At 37.0% G+C, this 16,990-nt stretch overlaps 1 protein-coding gene and 1 long non-coding RNA gene across 3 annotated transcripts; both read left to right on the forward strand.

Annotated features, from left to right (window-relative positions):
- The first annotated feature begins 1,360 nt into the window (after positions 1-1,360).
- Positions 1,361-6,772, forward strand: LOC111608574. Its single transcript, XR_002752744.1, has 4 exons — positions 1,361-1,428; positions 3,249-3,476; positions 3,578-3,725; positions 5,458-6,772. It is a non-coding gene; the product is annotated as an uncharacterized LOC111608574 (long non-coding RNA).
- Positions 6,773-8,239: 1,467 nt separating this feature from the next.
- LOC111608536 (cell death-inducing p53-target protein 1 homolog) lies at positions 8,240-16,404 on the forward strand. Of its 2 annotated transcripts, none has more exons than XM_023333320.1 (5): positions 8,240-8,318; positions 12,783-13,430; positions 13,585-13,626; positions 13,728-13,875; positions 15,406-16,404. In XM_023333320.1, the coding sequence occupies exons 2-5, from the start codon at positions 12,788-12,790 to the stop codon at positions 15,509-15,511; spliced, it is 939 nt and encodes a 312-aa protein (XP_023189088.1). In that variant the 5' UTR covers positions 8,240-8,318; positions 12,783-12,787; the 3' UTR covers positions 15,512-16,404. The 2 variants fall into 2 exon arrangements, with proteins under 2 accessions (XP_023189088.1, XP_023189087.1); XM_023333319.1 differs by having other exon boundaries at positions 8,241-8,322.
- The last annotated feature ends 586 nt before the right edge of the window (positions 16,405-16,990 follow it).

The following is a 16,990-nucleotide window of genomic DNA, read 5'->3' on the forward strand; positions in this document are numbered from 1 at the left end:
AGTTTGATAATATACTTAAGGACCATCATTTTTTTTATCAATCAATCAATAAAATTTCATTTGTGTAGCACATTTCAGCGACAAGGCATTTCAAAGTGCTTTACATCATAAAAACACAAAGTCATGTAACATAGAATCAATAATCAGAACATGACATTAAGTCAAGTTCCATCGTTAAATTCGTAAATTATTACGTTTCAAATACAACTCTAGACAGGTGGGTTTTTAGTCAAGATTTAAAGGAACTCAGTGTTTCAGCAGTTTTGCAGTTTTCTGGAAGTTTGTTACAGATTTGTAGTGCATAGAAGCTGAATGCTACTTCTCCGTGTTTGGTTCTGGTTCTACAGATTCAGACCTGACCGGTCTTCTGGCTCCGGAAGGTTGATACAACAACAGCAGATCTTTAATGTATTGTGGTGCTAAGCCGTTCAGTGATTTATAAACTAATAACAGTATTTTAAAGTCTATTCTTTGAGCTACAGGGAGCCAGTGGAGGGACTTTAAAACTGGAGTAATGTACTCCATCTCCTTAGTTTTAGTGAGAACGCGAGCAGCAGCGTTCTGGATCAGCTGCAGCTGGAGGATTTCCTTGTTAGGCAGACCTGTGAGGACGCTGTTGCAGTAATCGATGCGACTAAACGCATGGATGAGTTTCTCTAGATCTTGCTGAGACATAAATCCTCTAATCCTAGAAATGTTCTTCAGGTGATAGAAGGGCGACTTTGTAACTGTATTTATGTGGCTCTGAAGGCTCAGATCAGAGTTCATTGCTACTCCCAGGTTTCGGGCCTGATCGCTGGTTTTTAGTTGTAATAAGTGACTCTAGATAGCTCCTCTTTAGGTCCAAAGATAACTTTAGTTTTGGAGACAAGTCTTCTGATCTGACAACCATAATTACCATTTTCACATTTGGAGTAAAAAAAGGGGGTGCTTTCAAGCCTCAATAAACCAGATAGTATGGCGGTGGCAGAATCATGCTGTGGAGTTGTTTTAATGCAGCAGGAATTGGAGCATTACATTTAGTAGCATCATAAGGAAAGAACATTATGCAGATATGTTGAAACAACATCTGAAGACCAGGTTCCAGTAACTCCTGCTCTCCTCTTTTTTGTGTGTTTTTAAGATTTTAAGAAGTATACCCAACCTTACGGATTGCCAAGAAAAATCCAAATAAAACTAAAGTAAATCAGTCTACTCGTCGTTTCAAATTTACACTGGGCAGCAACATGTTTCCAGAGGATAACAATCTTTTTTTAACAAGCTTTGTTTCTGACTTACTTCCTCCCACCTGCTCTGTTGCTCCACCTTTGGTCCGGTAGAGTTGGTTTCACATCTCATCGTTGTCCAGTGTCAGATGACACTAAGGCGGTGTGGCTATTGTACATCTACCTGATCGGATTTCCAGGCACTCAGCAAATCCTTCTGTGGGTGAGAAAATCTAAAACATGTACAGATAGTGAAGAAAATTTGTAGTATTATTAAAATCTCAATAATACATTATGTTGCCTTTTTAATTTCAGATTCCTATGAAAAGCACAGACTTGATCAGTTTCTTAGTAAAGCTGAAGGAAACCGGTTTTGCTGGTTTCTTTCAATGTTTATTATAAAGTACAGGTTCTTCTCGTATGCGCTCCAGTGAGAATTGTTTTTCAGGCTAAAGTACTTTTTAAAAACAGCAACCTTTAAGCAGGTTTTTAAATTTTTTTATTAAACTCACATTGGTGTATCAAAAATGCTTTTGTTTATTTGTCTAATGTAATATTCTTAGATTAAATATCTTTTTTTTATTAGTTCTAAGTGAAAATAATTCATTATAATAAACAGAAATAAAGGTTTGAAAATATTAGTCTACATTTATCAGTTTCACTTGAAAGAAATACTGAAAAAATGTAACTTTTCTATAATATTTAGATTCCCTCAGAAGGACCTGTAAATGGAGTTTACAGCTAATATAGAGTAAAAGCAAGTATATGTTTCTTACAGATATAGTGGTGGAAAGTGCGTCAGTCGTTTTTGGTGTGATATTGAAAGAGTAATGGTCATATTGTAGCTCTGGAACCAAATCAAGGTGGCAAACAAAAGCCTTTTTTAGTCTGGAGAAGCGTTGGGAGTAGTGTGTAAACAGATGACAATGTTTAAACAAAAGGTGACTTCTTTTTAATGTGGACTGGTTCAAAAGGTCAGCAATCTTTGGCTATTTGGTTTCTTTTCAGGCGCCTTCCTCTTTATTATCAGTAACCCTTATCACAATGTACATACTTTGGGTAAAACAGATGTTTTCTGCTCCGAACCAGTTTGAGGTAAGATGCTGGCATCCTGACAAGATGCTGGTTTAATCTTATGTAGCTCTAAAACCTTTTACACCATTGTACATTTCCTCAGAATATAACATAGAATATGTTGGTGCATATGTATATATATATATATATATATATATATATATATATATATATATATATATATATATATACAGTACAGACCAAACGTTTGGACACACCTTTTAATTCGATGAGTTTCCTTTATTTTCATGACTATTGACATTGTAGATTCACACTGAAGGCATCAAAACTATGAATAACACATGTGGAAATATGCACTAAACAAAAAAGTGTAAAACAACTGAAAATACCCCTTATATTCTAGTTTCTTCAAAGTAGCAACCTTTTGCTGTGATTACTGCTTTGCACACACTCTGCATTTTCTTGATGAGCTTCAAGAGGTCGTCACCTGAAATGGTTTTCACTTCATAGGTGTGTCCTGTCAGGTTAATAAGTGGGATTTCTTGCCTTATAAATAGTCATGAAAATAAAGAAAACCCATTGAATTAGAAGCTGTGTCCAAACTTTTGGTCTGTACTGTATATTTTACACCAGGGGTGTTCAAAGTGTGGCCCAGGGGACATTTGTGGCCCCCTGGAAGATTTTGTTGACCCCCGGTGTATATAAGCACCAACCCACTATAAATCAGTGTCTCATGTTCTATTTTTGTCGGATCATCCTCTTACAGAGTAAGTATAAATGCTGCATTATGTATGCAATGAGTATTTTTCAGGGAAGAAGTCAAGAGTTACTTTTAAATGTTCCAACCTGACAGACAACTTTTCATGCATTCTTTTCCTCCCTCTTATCTTCGGCCCTTGACAGGCTTGGTGTCACATTTTAGTTCCTCACTTAAATGCATCAGAAGAACTGATGGAGACATTTGATATTTTACAACTTTGCTATCATGATTTTTTTTACTTTTTTAAGATAAAATGGAAAAAGGTGATGGACCTCCTCCATATACTGCAGCTACTCCAGAAATTTTAGCTCAGCCATATCCTGGTCCACCACTGAACTCCGGTGCGGCCCAACAGCTTGCTGTTCCTCAGTATCAGCAACCTGTTGCTCAGCAATATCCCCAGCCTGTTGCTCAGCAGCATCAGCAACCTGCTCCTCAACAAATAGTTGTACAGCAAAATCAGACTACTCAACCTGGTGAGTTACTTTCTCAGTTAGTGTCTTTTTATTGAAGATGAGTCTAAAGTTTAAGAATGTATAGAGTTGGTGGTGAGTTTTTAACAAAGTGTTATTGACAGCAACCCCTGTGGTGGTGGTGCAAGCGAGACCAACTGAGGCTCCTGGAAGCATGTTGTGTCCACACTGTAAGACCACCGTTGTGAGCACAACCGAATACAAATTGGGCATGCTCACCTGGATCATTGTTGGAGCATTGTTTTTTATTGGGTGAGTAAAAAGTTGAAGTATTGAAGTATTCTTTTCTAACCAACCGGTTTAGCAGTGCTGCCGCCTTTGCAGCCACAGGAGGACAGTGATATCTCAAACTGGGTCAGTTTGACAGCTTTCATACGGTAGGGAGAAAATTGAGAGGAAAAATAAGAATGAATTAGTGCAACCAATTATTCCAAACTGACCTCAAGAAGAATACCAATAAAGTCAATGCCAGGGGTTGAAATTAGTGTGAAGTGGCGTGTAAATTGGAGCAACGCACCCGCCACTGTGGCAGGTTTACAATTTGAACAGAAAAAAAAGAAGCTGCATTCAGGTTGAACGTCTGTCCAGGGGAGGACTGACCGTCTGAAGTACAGACCATATCTGGCGGCCCTATACTGTCATAATTTAACAAACCGCCACAGCCCATTGGTAGATTTTACTGACGGACACTGGGTTTATCCAATGAAATCCCTTGGTTCTCCTTGGCCCGCCCCTCCCTTCTACGGTTATAAATACCGCTATTTCAGCTAACCGGAGTCCGAGAAAAGTGAGCGGATACGAGAAGGGGCGGGTAAGAGAAACCACGACAACAAAAGCTAAAAAGTGCATAAGCACATTCAAAAAAATGTGTCAAACTAACCGATAAGTTTACCACACAAACTTCAGCTGCTGGAGAAGATTGAGGAGCAGAGAAGGAGGAGAATTAGCTATTCAGGGGATTCATTATCTTCGTTGTCGAAGGAGGATGATGAGAGAGATTGTGACCGGACACAATGAGGAAGAGTTCAGATTAGCTGCCCAGTTAGGAGTGAAAATATTCATGCAGGGAGGAGGGCAGGTGTGTGTCTGGGAGGGGGAAGCTACACTAAGCTAGCAGGCAGTCAGAAAAATACTTGAATGACAGAAATAATGATGGCCTGTGGAATTAATAATGAAGAATTCTGAGATATTTTAATAATAAGAATAATTGTGAATTTCAATAGAAAACGTAATAAGTAAGGGGAAACACGTAGAACAGTTAGAAAAACAGCTTTTGGTACCATTTAAAAATGTTTAAAAAAATTACTAGATCACTATCTGGGGGAGTTGTAGCCAAAATGTGGAAATGTTTGACATAGGAAATGATTGCAAGAATGTTAGGGTTGTGTAGTTAAAGTTTGCTGTTAGTAATTACTTCAAGTGAACTTATTGCACTACACCTTTGTTAAGGTATCCATGCTTTATGTTAAATTAATCTATATATGTACATATGTATGGTAGACTTATTGTCAGTAAATTAGATTTTATAGGGTTAAGAATAAATCATATATTTTATATAATTTGCTTGTACTGGTGGGGTTAGTGACCGAAGGAAGAAAAAAAAAAAAAACAGTGGCTGGTGAAATGTCTGAGTGGCTGGTAAAAAATGTTCTCTACCAGCTACTGTGGCTGGTGGAGAAAATGTTTAATTTCCACCCCTGGATTCACTCCTTGTTTGTTTAGCACTTTTCTTTACGCCTTTGGTCCATGTACGTTCAGGCACTTTGCTTTTTTGTTTAAAACAAACAAACAAAAAAATACACTAGCTTTTTTATTTATTTTTATTAAACCAAAACGAAAGATGGGATAACAGACCATTTTCTGATTTTTGCACTAAATGGAGAATACAGATAAATACTGCACAGTTTCGATTGAATTAACTTTTTTTGAGTCGAGTGGTCTTACTATTATTGATTTGTCTTTTTTGATCATATTCCTTGTCCAGGTGTTGGCCTTGCTGTTTGATCCCGTTTTTCGTGGGTGCTTGCAAGGATGTGCAGCATTCCTGCCCGCAGTGCAACAACGTTCTGCACGTCTACCGTCGCATGTGAACCACAGTGGTCAATCATGCAGCTACTGAAATTTTTTTGGCTCTATTCATTAAGGTCTTCCTACACTGTACAAAGTTCTTTTTGAGCCTATTGGAGAGCTGCACTGTATTACTACAATTCCCAAAGTCTGCAAGAATTGACGCTGTCATAGAAATAACACCTCTGAACTTCCTAAAAAATTTTTTAGGGAGTGTCTTGATCAGTTCATCATTGGTAAATACATAGAGTGACTGACATATCACCCCTTATAGTCCAAAACTAGGCTCTGCCTTTGTCAAGTTAACTGAAGACTCTTGCCTTGTGTGATTTTGTTTAAAGATAATATTGTTCATCTTCTCATTAGAAATTTTGTTTCTTTAAGTAGAAGAGACAAAACTGTGACAGCCAAAAACTTGTAAACTGTAGTGTTTACCTGGAAAGACCTGTGTGTGTATGTGGGCTTGTATTGGACACATGTTTTACCATAAAAATATTACATTACTTTATACGACTAAATGTAATGACATAATAAACATAATGAAACATAATACATTCCTCAGAGAGCTTTATGCTGAAATGTTCCATGCATTCCTTTGAAAAATGATCAACTACTCAGTCAATTGTTGTGGCATGACTGGCAGACATCAGATCGATTCTGTTATGTGATAAAAAAAAAAAAAAAGATATTAATATGGAGCCTCATGAGGCACAGGGCTACATTTTGTCCCTGGAAGGAGACAGGGTTACTCTGGTTAACTGAAGATGTAAAACTGATGCATGTAAGATTGCAGCCAGGTTGAAGCAAATAAATAGATAATCCTGTCATCAGTGATCAGTATAGAGCTTTTGTTTTAGTAGCCCCAAACTACAATTTACTTCATTTAATATTTAGCCTAACACCATAAGAAAAATCATGTCAACAAGAGAAAAAGAATAGTTGTAGTTTTTTCAGACATTTAAAATTTTACATTATGGCTGGATGTCACTATCAAGTGGCCAGATGCAACACCCACTCTCTTTGTATTCAGAATACGTGGGTCCTCTGGTTGCAAAGAAAATGGATATATGAAGAATAAAAAAGTGGTTTACAAAGTACTAAACTCCAATACTCAGCTCAGGAGTGTAGAAGTATTGGATATAACGAGAATGCAAAATTTCATGCAATTTAAGACTGCTTCAGAAATCTGCAAAGAATTTCCTCTTTATTCACTTCCGATGAAGACAAAGGTTTGAAAAAATAAAAGTGCCATTGTCAACCCATTCCTAAGCTGAAAATAAAGCACTTTCAAACCATTTATTTTATTTTTATTTTTTATTGAACTTCCAAAATGCTACAAAAGATGTTTTGACTTGACAGAGTGCAAATTCAAGATACCAATAATGTCATTCTGACGAGTCAAAATGCTAATTCATATCCCACATAGACAATCTGTTTAATTAAAGATTTCTCTTCATTTGGAAATATCCTATAAGGATTTTGGACAAGCAAAACTTATAATTCCAAATATTTCTAATTTTGTTTTTGCCTAGTCATTATGTGCTTTCAAGATATCTGTAATTTAATTTGCACAAGTCAAATCTATTAAACAACTATCTAAAGATAAATTTAAGACAGATATAATTAGAGATATCTTCATCTTAGAGATGTTTTCAAGATACCTAGTCTGTTCCAGCCTATTTAGGGTATTAACATACTCGTTGTGATCCATTTCGCCCTGTTTTGAACTGGAGAAATCCACTTCCAGACCTCCATCTGAATTTCGCCCATCATCCGAGTCAGTGTCTGAAAACCAGTTAGGATAATTCCAAGGACCCCTGACCACACAAAATATTTTTTTCTTCATAGAAATAGAAACAAATTGGGGCCCTGTCAACTACAAAATTAATCATATTGTGTTTGTAGCAGTAAAAAAATAAATATTATCACTTCCATACCAAAGAGCACACATCCATATTTGCACTGAACCTGCCCCCCACCCTCTTTGGTTCGTTCCTGCTTAGCACGCTTGATGGTGACGATGTTCAGCACCAGTCAGAACAAGACAATGCTGCCAAGAAAAACAATAAAATCAGGTTTTCAAAAGGAGAGGGAGAAAAAAGACAAGTGTCAATTTGTAGCCCAGTTTTTCTGCAGGAGAGGTGGGTAGATTGTGTGACATTATCAACCATTTAGCATAGTTAGCTTAGCTACAGACTGCTTGCCTCCATTTCACTAGCATTAAACGAACAAAGAAAAAAAAGATCTAATCAACCTGGGTGCAAAGTCAAACGTTTTGAAGTACCTACTGGTTTCAGTTTAAAATAATATATAGGGTTTACTTTGACTTGGACACAATGTCAATGGGCTCGGGCCATGTTAAATTTTTTGAAGGTCCCATTTATAATAGTGAGACGTTTTTGACATTTTTAGTTCTGAAAAAAACAACAAAGTTTCCCTTTCTGTTTCATTTTTTTTTATCACCTCAAATTGTTTACCAGTTGTGTGTAGTCTGTTTAGGTTTAAAAGTCTTTTTCAATAAATTATTTTTGTTTTGTCTCTTGCTCCTGTTTCTTCTAGTTGAATTTTAAATTCAACTGGCATCCAGCAGATGTTTTATTGCAGTTTTTTAATGAAGTTATGTTTCCCACCTTCTTCTGCCTACTTTCTATCTTGCTCCACCTACACGTCAACACAGTTTGTTTCACATTTATTCATTACCTAGAGACGGATAAATAGGTCGTTCTGGTCGTCGTGCTTCCTCCTTACTACTTTTCAAGACATTCAACAAATTCATCTGTAGGTGAGAAAATCTAAAACATAGAGATTAAGAATGAAATGAACATGAATTGATAGTCTTGTGTTTTGGCTTCTTAATTTAAAAATACCTCTAGAATTTTTCTATCAACATTTAATTATACATATATATATTCTGATGATATTTTTTTGTCAGATTAAAAGTCTCTGACGATAATCTTTAAGCAAGTATTATACATACTTATCATTGTGTGTAACAGTTTCCCTTGAATTGAGATACGGAAGCAATTTACCTTTTAAATGACATTCAAATTCATAGAGATGCATCTGTAAATGCAGTTTTGCATGTCATCACTTAACATAAAGCAAAAGCAAGTATATGTTTCTTACAACTGTAATGCTTGCATGTGTCTCAGTCATTTTATGTCATTTTGAAAGAGCAGTGGCCATGAATTTGCTCTACAAATGAACAAACTCTATGTGGCAAAAAAAAGCTTTTCAGTCTGGAGAAGCATTTCAAACAGATCACAATGTGCAAACAGGAAGTCTTATAAAAATAGCTTGACAGGTTCAACAAGATCCACAATCTTAGACTGCTTTGGATTTTTTTCTTGTTTGAATTCCTTTTTACTATTAGTACCCGTCAACAATCCTTGCATTCACCACATTGTAATGAAACTGACTCACTGCTTTACACGTTGGCAGCAGCTTTGCCTCTTTCACATTAGAGTCAGAGTGTAATTCCAGGATATTTCGGGAAAAACAGATGCTTTCTGCTCGGCCAAAACACCTCGAGAGTCGAGATGCTGAGGTTGTGGACGTGCCGCAGCAAGGTGGGCGTTTCAGCTGGGTGATTCTAACCCCGCATCTTGAACACTGTTCTGCAAAATCAGAACATCTAAACACGGATTTAGTCTGCATGCATCTCTGTTCCAAGGCATTCCTGATCACCACTATTTACACAACAAGCAGCTCTGCGCAGCTGCGAACCCCAGAAGTGCTCCAAGAAGCATACAGGGGAAATGAGAGATCGCACAATAAAGCTAGTAAGATGCATGTGATGTCAAATTAAATATTGTAGTACTCACCTTCAAAAAAAATTGCTCTTTCACTTTCACTTTTCTGCCTTGGTTGAAGATCCTGTGGTGACTTGAGCAAGAGAACTGGCCAAACCTTTCTTGTTTTAGGTCAGTTAGAATTACCAAAATTATTTTTATTTGCTAAATGCCTCTATAATGAGAAAAAATGCAACTGGCTCTCTCCAGTCAATTGTTTTATTTTTTTTTTTTTCGAGAAAGCAACTTGCAAAGTTTCTCCACAAACCTGCTTAACAACTTGTCAGTTTTGATAAAGAGTATTATTTTTCACTTTGTGTCAACCCCACTCCCTGGCGAAACAGGTAGGCAATGCATGGGAAGGTGTGCAGACTAAAGGTCATATAAACTTGCTTTTATTTGTCTCATCAGGCTGGAATATATGTTTCGTACATATATTTCACCTTTCAGCTGTTGTCCATTTTACCAACAAGGAAATACAAATTCCTCTGCTCTTTGAGTACATATGAATGACACCACCTTTTCAGTGTCAGTTTTTCCCTCATATTTTACCCCATTACATTACTTGTAGAACCAGAATCAATTAGCATTTTCATCTCAACTTATTAGCGCCACAGAAAATGTTAGCTCATCCGGTACATCATTGTCTTTCACAATGAATACATACTCATCTTGTTCAAGCACATTCACATTTGGTCCTTATATCCCTTTTGTACGACACATTTTAGAAAAATGGTCACCATTGTCATCTATCTACTGTATGTGGTCAGTAAATCTACACCTGTAAAACGATCTGCCCTTTTTATTCTCCTCTTTCATTTTTCTTTCGGTTTCAAATACTTTCCTTTCTTTGTCGTCAAAATCAGGTTGGCCTCTTTTCTTCTCCCCGTGACGCTCATTGCTGCAAGTTCTCAATTCATTCACATTGTGAATCCACTGCTAATGTGCCAGAAAATGTTAAACATGTTTAAATAGATATCTGTAGACCTCATCTCATCAGGGATTTTTTTGTTTTGTTTTTATAGCTCCACAAGTTTAAGAACAGCACAACTAAAGCATGAAAACAATAAAATAGTAGTGTCAAATACACATTATCATCAACAATAACAATATATACTAATAGGAATAATAACGGTTTTTCACCTTCCCTCATATGTTTAAATAGACGTGTTTAGGCCTCATACAAATGCCTCATGAGGCTTTTGTGAGTCAGAGAGAAAGATAAGCCCTAACATCACTTCCTTTCCAGAATTTGCACTCACAAGCAAAACAATACTACTTTTGTTCAGTCTCTTCCTTGTTGTTGAATCAACACTGAAACCTCCTACTGTTTCATGCTTTCTTGAGGACAAAATCTTGTTTCAGTGAAATCTTCCACCCTGTACCCAATACTTTGACAGCTTACTCACCATTACTACATCTACTCTCTGAGTCTTTTGTTTGCTGGCCTTCAGCATGCTTCAAATGCTGTATCTGGTTTGCCTTAATATCAGCCTTCTGCCTGCTCTTTGTCTTTTTAAACCCTGCCATATCGGTCAGTTTGATTTCAGAAGAGGCTGATGACATTTTTATTATAGCAACATTAAGTTTCCTCTTTCCATGTGTAAAATGAATAGAAGTCTCACAGTGTGAACTGAAGGCAGCCAGCAGTGAACCATTCAGGATTGCCAGATATACAATGACACCTAGGTAGAAATTATTTTTGGAACTGCTTGAACCGTGATGAAAAATAACAGAAAAATAAAAAGTCTGAATATGTAAAATTTTAAAATTTGATTAAATACATAGTACATTTGTCTGCATTCTCCCTTTGTGCTTAGATGAAGGAATTTGGTAAACAGGCTTGTCAGGTTCCATGTTGACGTAAATTTCCTTCATCGCTTGATGCTCAACACTGACTTTTAACAATGACTATAAATCCTCTGCAGTAGTTGAACTGTGAAAACTGTGGGAAAGAGGTGAGTGATTTGATGTTAAAAATATGAAGAAACATATTTTAGAGATTACAGCAAGATAAAGAAACTCACAAGTGTTTCAGTGTTATTTTCTGAAATATCTTACACAACATAAGATTCCTGAAGATTTTAATAGCTTCATAAGTTTCGTTTTGCTGATTTGGTTCTGTATTCGTTCTTTCTTTTCCTTCCTCTTGGTTTATCCTGCTCACAACTTTGTGGTTTATTACATTATACCCTAATAAAAACAATTCTAAGTTTATATTGTAGCATTTTTAAATAAATTTATGGACATGGAAAATTTGAAAACAATTTCAAGGGGAACATTACTTTTACAACACTGCAGGGAACAACGTGTTTTATTTGTCTTGGTGGATGGTGGTGGCAAATGCAGAAGCATGAAGGCGTGCAGTAGATAATGAAAAAGATTTAATGAAAAAAAATGATGAAGTCTAAAACTACAAAGTCACAGGTGTCCAGGGCAGCAACATAAATCAAAACTCCAAGGAAGAAACCGGGCAAGGAGACATGTGGAGAGTACGGAGAAACCAGGGGAGTAATGGAAGGAACCAGCAAGGAGTGACTGAAAGAGAGGAGCTTAGGTACTGGAAGGTTGATTGCTGACACAAAGAACCGGGCTGATTGGCAAACTGATCTCACATGTGAGGGGAGAGAGGCACAGGGGGCGAGGGGTCGCCAGTGCATCGCAGGGCAACACAGGGTCAGACAGGACAAACAACCATGCACGCACACACTCACACCTAAGGAAGATTTATAGAGACAAATCAACCTAACAGTAATGTTATTGGACTGTGGGAGGAAGCCAGAGTACCTGGAGAGAACCCACGCATGCAAACTCCATGCATAAAGAATAGTGGCTGGGAATTGAACCTAGAACCTTCCTTTCTTACCATCTGTGCCACTATACAGGCCCAAAACAAGACAAATCTAATCAAAATAAGAAATAACACAGAATAGTGATGAAACTAAAATAACTAATAAAGGACTGAACCAAGGTCAAACAAAATAGCTGATCTATATAATAATAGAGGAATTACAGAACACAGAAACAAACAAAACCCAACTAAACAACCCGAAAGTCGAAAGAGTAAAATGACTGCACATGTTTTTTATGAATGTATTTTTATATTTTAAAAAAAATCCTGTTTAAGCCTTGCCACAAAGGAGATTTCTGGATATTTTGTCCGGCTTTTTAGACCTCTGGTTGCAGGATACCTGATGTTACCCCTCCCTGATGGGGTGTAAATAAAAGGTGTTTATTTCCTTTTTCATTACTTTTAAATGTTTTAATCTGACAGAAAACTTTTCGTGCAGTCTTTTCTTCCGTCTTCTTTTCTTTGGCACTTTACAAGCTTGGTGTCACATTTTGGCTCCTCACTGAAAGTCATCAGAGTAACGAATGGAGACATATGATATTTTACAGCTTTGATGTCATGTTATTTTATTTTATTTTACTTTTTTTACCTTTTTGACAGGTAAAATGGAAATAGGTGAAGGACCTCCTCCAGACATTGCAGATATTCCATATATTCCAGACATCCCATATATTCCAGACATCCCATATATTCCATATATTCCAGACATTCCAGTTATCCCAGATATTACAAATATTCCAGACATCGCAGATATCCCAGCGCCGCCATATCCTGGTCCGCCATTGGACTCAAGTGTGGTCATCAATCAACCTACACCTGTTGACCAGAAATATCCTCAGCCTGCTCCTCAGCAGTATCAGCAACCTGATGACCAGAAATATCCCCAGCCTGTTGCTCAGCAGTATCAGCAACCTGTCGACCAGCAATATCCCCAGCCTGATGCTCAGCAGTATCAGCAACCTGTTGATCAGCAATATCCCCAGTCCGGTGTCCAGCAGTATCAGCAACCTGTTGATCAGCAATATCCCCAGTCCGGTGTCCAGCAGTATCAGCAACCTGTTGATCAGCAATATCCCCAGTCCGGTGTCCAGCAGTATCAGCAACCTGTTGATCAGCAATATCCCCAGTCCGGTGTCCAGCAGTATCAGCAACCTGTTGATCAACAATATCCCCAGCCTGTTGCTCAGCAGTATCAGCAATATCCCCAGCCTGTTGGTCAACAGTATCAACAACCGGTTAACCAGCTTGGTAAGAGATCAGAGGTCATCTTATTTATTCTGCATTTCAACATAATTTCACCCCTTTTCCTCCAATCATTGTTTCTTTTCTTATATGTGCTGAAATCTTGTCCAGTTTATGCCTCATTCAGTTAACTCCAAGTTCAATGTTTTTATACGTCTAGCTCAACAACAAGCTGTACCGCAAAATCAGACTACTCAACCTGGTGAGTTACTTTCTCAGTTAGTGTCTTTTTATTGAAGATGAGTCTAAAGTTTAAGAATGTATAGAGTTGGTGGTGAGTTTTTAACAAAGTGTTATTGACAGCAACCCCTGTGGTGGTGGTGCAAGCGAGACCAACTGAGGCTCCTGGAAGCATGTTGTGTCCACACTGTAAGACCACCGTTGTGAGCACAACCGAATACAAATTGGGCATGCTCACCTGGATCATTGTTGGAACACTGTTTATTATTGGGTGAGTAAAAAGTTGAAGTATTGAAGTATTCTTTTCTAACCAACCGGTTTAGCAGTGCTGCCGCCCTTGCAGCCACAGGAGGACAGTGATATCTCAAACTGGGTCAGTTTGACAGCTTTCATACGGTAGGGAGAAAATTGAGAGGAAAAATAAGAATGAATTAGTGCAACCAATTATTCCAAACTGACATCAAGAAGAATACCAATAAAGTCACTGCCAGAGGTTGAAATTAGTGTGAAGTGGCGTGTAAATTGGAGCAACGCACCCGCCACTGTGGCAGGTTTACAATTTGAACAGAAAAAAGAAGAAGCTGCATTCAGGTTGAACGTCTGTCCAGGGGAGGACTGACCGTCTGAAGTACAGACCATATCTGGCGGCCCTATACTGTCATAATTTAACAAACCGCCACAGCCCATTGGTAGATTTTATTGACGGACACTGGGTTTATCCAATGAAATCCCTTGGTTCTCCTTGGCCCGCCCCTCCCCAAACCAAGGTCAAGCAAAACATAGCTGATCTAAATAATAATAGAGGAATTACAGAACACAGAAACAAACAAAACCCAAATAAACAACCCGGAAGTCGAAAGAGTGAAATGACTGCACATGTATTTTATGAATGTATTTTTATATTAAAAAAAAAATCTTGTTTAAGCCTTGACACAAAGGAGATTTCTGGATATTGTGTCCGGCTTTTTAAACACCTGGTTACAGGATACCAGATGTTACCCCTCCCTGATAGGTAACATCAGGGAGGTAACCTGATGTTATCCCCCCTGATAACATAGAACAGTTAGAAAAACAGCTCTTGGTACCATTTAACAATGTTTAAAAAAATCACTAGACAGATCTTAACTAAATACTATCTGGGGGAGTTGTAGCCAAAATGTGGAAATGTTCAACATAGGAAATGATTGCAAGAATGTTAGGGTTGTGTAGTTAAAGTTTGCTGTTAGTAATTACTTCAAGTGAACTTATTGCACTTCACCTTTGTTAAGGTATCCATGGTTTATGTTAAATTAATCTATATATGTACATATTTATGGTAGACTTATTGTCAGTAAATTAGATTTTATAGGGTTAAGAATAAATCATATATTTTATATAATTTGCTTGTACTGGTGGGGCTGGTGACCGAAGGAAGAAAAAAAAAAAAAAACAGTGGCTGGTGAAATGTCTGAGTGGCTGGTAAAAAATGTTCTCTACCAGCTACTGGCTGGTGGAGAAAATGTTTAATTTCCACCCCTGGATTCACTCCTTGTTTGTTTAGCACTTTTCTTTACGCCTTCGGTCCATGTACGTTCAGGCAGTTTGCTTTTTTGTTTAAAACAAACAAACCAAAAAATACACTAGCTTTTTTATTTATTTTTATTAAACCAAAACGAAAGTTGGGATAACAGACCATTTTCTGATTTTTGCACTAAATGGAGAATACAGATAAATACTGCACACTTTCGATTGAGTTAACTTTTTTTGAGTCGAGTGGTCTTACTATTATTGTTTTGTCTTTTTGATCATATTCCTTGTCCAGGTGTTGGCCTTGCTGTTTGATCCCGTTCTGCGTGGGTGCTTGCAAGGATGTGCAGCATTCCTGCCCGCAGTGCAACAACGTTCTGCACGTCTACCGTCGCATGTGAACCATAGTGATTCACATGCAGTTACTGCAGTTACTGACATTTTTGCTGAAAAAATACGTTTATGAGGTTTTCATGAACTTTTTTAACAAACTATTGATATTTTACTCTTTATGGTGTCTCATTAACGAATAATTTTCAAAATTTTTAACTTAAGATCGGAAGAAAGTTTTTTCCCCATTGTGGCCTAAAGAGAAGCTCTGCTCATCCAAGTTGTGTTTAATGACCTTAACATATACAAATATTTTTTGGAAACATTAGTTAATGTTTTAAAGTAATGTAAAAATATTTAAAACACATCTTGATGAAGGTCAACATAATTCTACATTTTAATTAACACTAATAATTTAAAGTCTTTCTGTAATCATTCAACATTAGAGTATATGTTGTTCTGTTACCATTTCCTTAACAATTATTACTCTAATCTAATTATTACTCAGTGATTTACTTGGATACTAACTGTTGACATGAGAATGTTGTTCTGGTTGCAAAAGTAGATTTCTCTTACTTTAAATAGTGCAACATTTGATTATTGTTGTAACGAATCATGAATCAGAACATAATATCTACAAAAAATATCCTTCAAAATATCTGAAATGTTTAATTTGTCTGTTGATTGAGGTCTTCTTGCACTGTACAAAGTTATTTAATTGAGAGCTGCACTGTAAAACTACAATTCCCAAAGTCTGCGAGAATTGATGCTGTCATTGAAATAACACTTCTGAATTTCCTAAAAGAATTAGGGAGTGTTTTGATCAGTTCAGTTGGTAGATATATTTATATGTGAGGTTTTTTAAAGGTTATCTCATTTATCATCTTATAAGCAATTGTGTTTCTGTAAGCAGAAGAAGAGACAAAACTGTGACAGCCCAAAATACAGTGTATCTGGAAAGACATGTGTGTGTGCTTGTATTTGGTACATTGTTGGGCCTATTTTTTTTTTTTTTTTTACAAAAAATGCTACATTCCTTTATACAATTGAATATAATTACATAATAAACATAATAAAACGTAATACATTCCTCAGAGAGCTTTATGCTGAAATGTTCCATAGATTCCTTTGAAAAATGATCAAATACCCAGTCAATTGTTGTGGCATGACTGGGAGACATCAGATCGATTCTATTATATGATAAAAAAAAAGAGATTAATATGGAGCCTCATGAAGCACAGGGCTACATTTTGTCCCTGGAAGGAGACAGGGTTACTCTGGTTAACTCAAGATGTAAAACTGATGCATATAGATTGCAGCCAGGTTGAAACAGATGAATAGATTATACTGCCATCAGTGATCAGTATAGAGCTTTTGCTTTAATAGTGCCAACCTGTATTATATTTTATTCAATATTTAGCCTAACACCATGGGGAAAATTATGTCTGCAACATTTTAAAGTAAATGAACAAGTGAAAATGAATAGTGGGATGTTTTCTGAGACGTCTAAAATTTTACAATATGGCTGAATGTCACCATCAAGTGGTCAG

This window comes from Xiphophorus maculatus, chromosome 5 (genome assembly GCF_002775205.1).
Source record: "Xiphophorus maculatus strain JP 163 A chromosome 5, X_maculatus-5.0-male, whole genome shotgun sequence".
In the NCBI taxonomy this organism is placed as follows: Eukaryota; Metazoa; Chordata; class Actinopteri; order Cyprinodontiformes; family Poeciliidae; genus Xiphophorus; species Xiphophorus maculatus.

What these genes read in the sequence shown, in the direction of transcription:
- LOC111608536 (XM_023333320.1), top strand. Translation starts at nt 12,788, where the DNA reads ATGGAAATAGGTGAAGGACCTCCTCCAGACATTGCAGATATTCCATAT. An exon ending in ACAACCGGTTAACCAGCTTG is followed by an intron (nt 13,431 to 13,584) that starts GTAAGAGATCAG and finishes TTATACGTCTAG; the next exon opens with CTCAACAACAAGCTGTACCG. An exon ending in AAATCAGACTACTCAACCTG is followed by an intron (nt 13,627 to 13,727) that starts GTGAGTTACTTT and finishes TGTTATTGACAG; the next exon opens with CAACCCCTGTGGTGGTGGTG.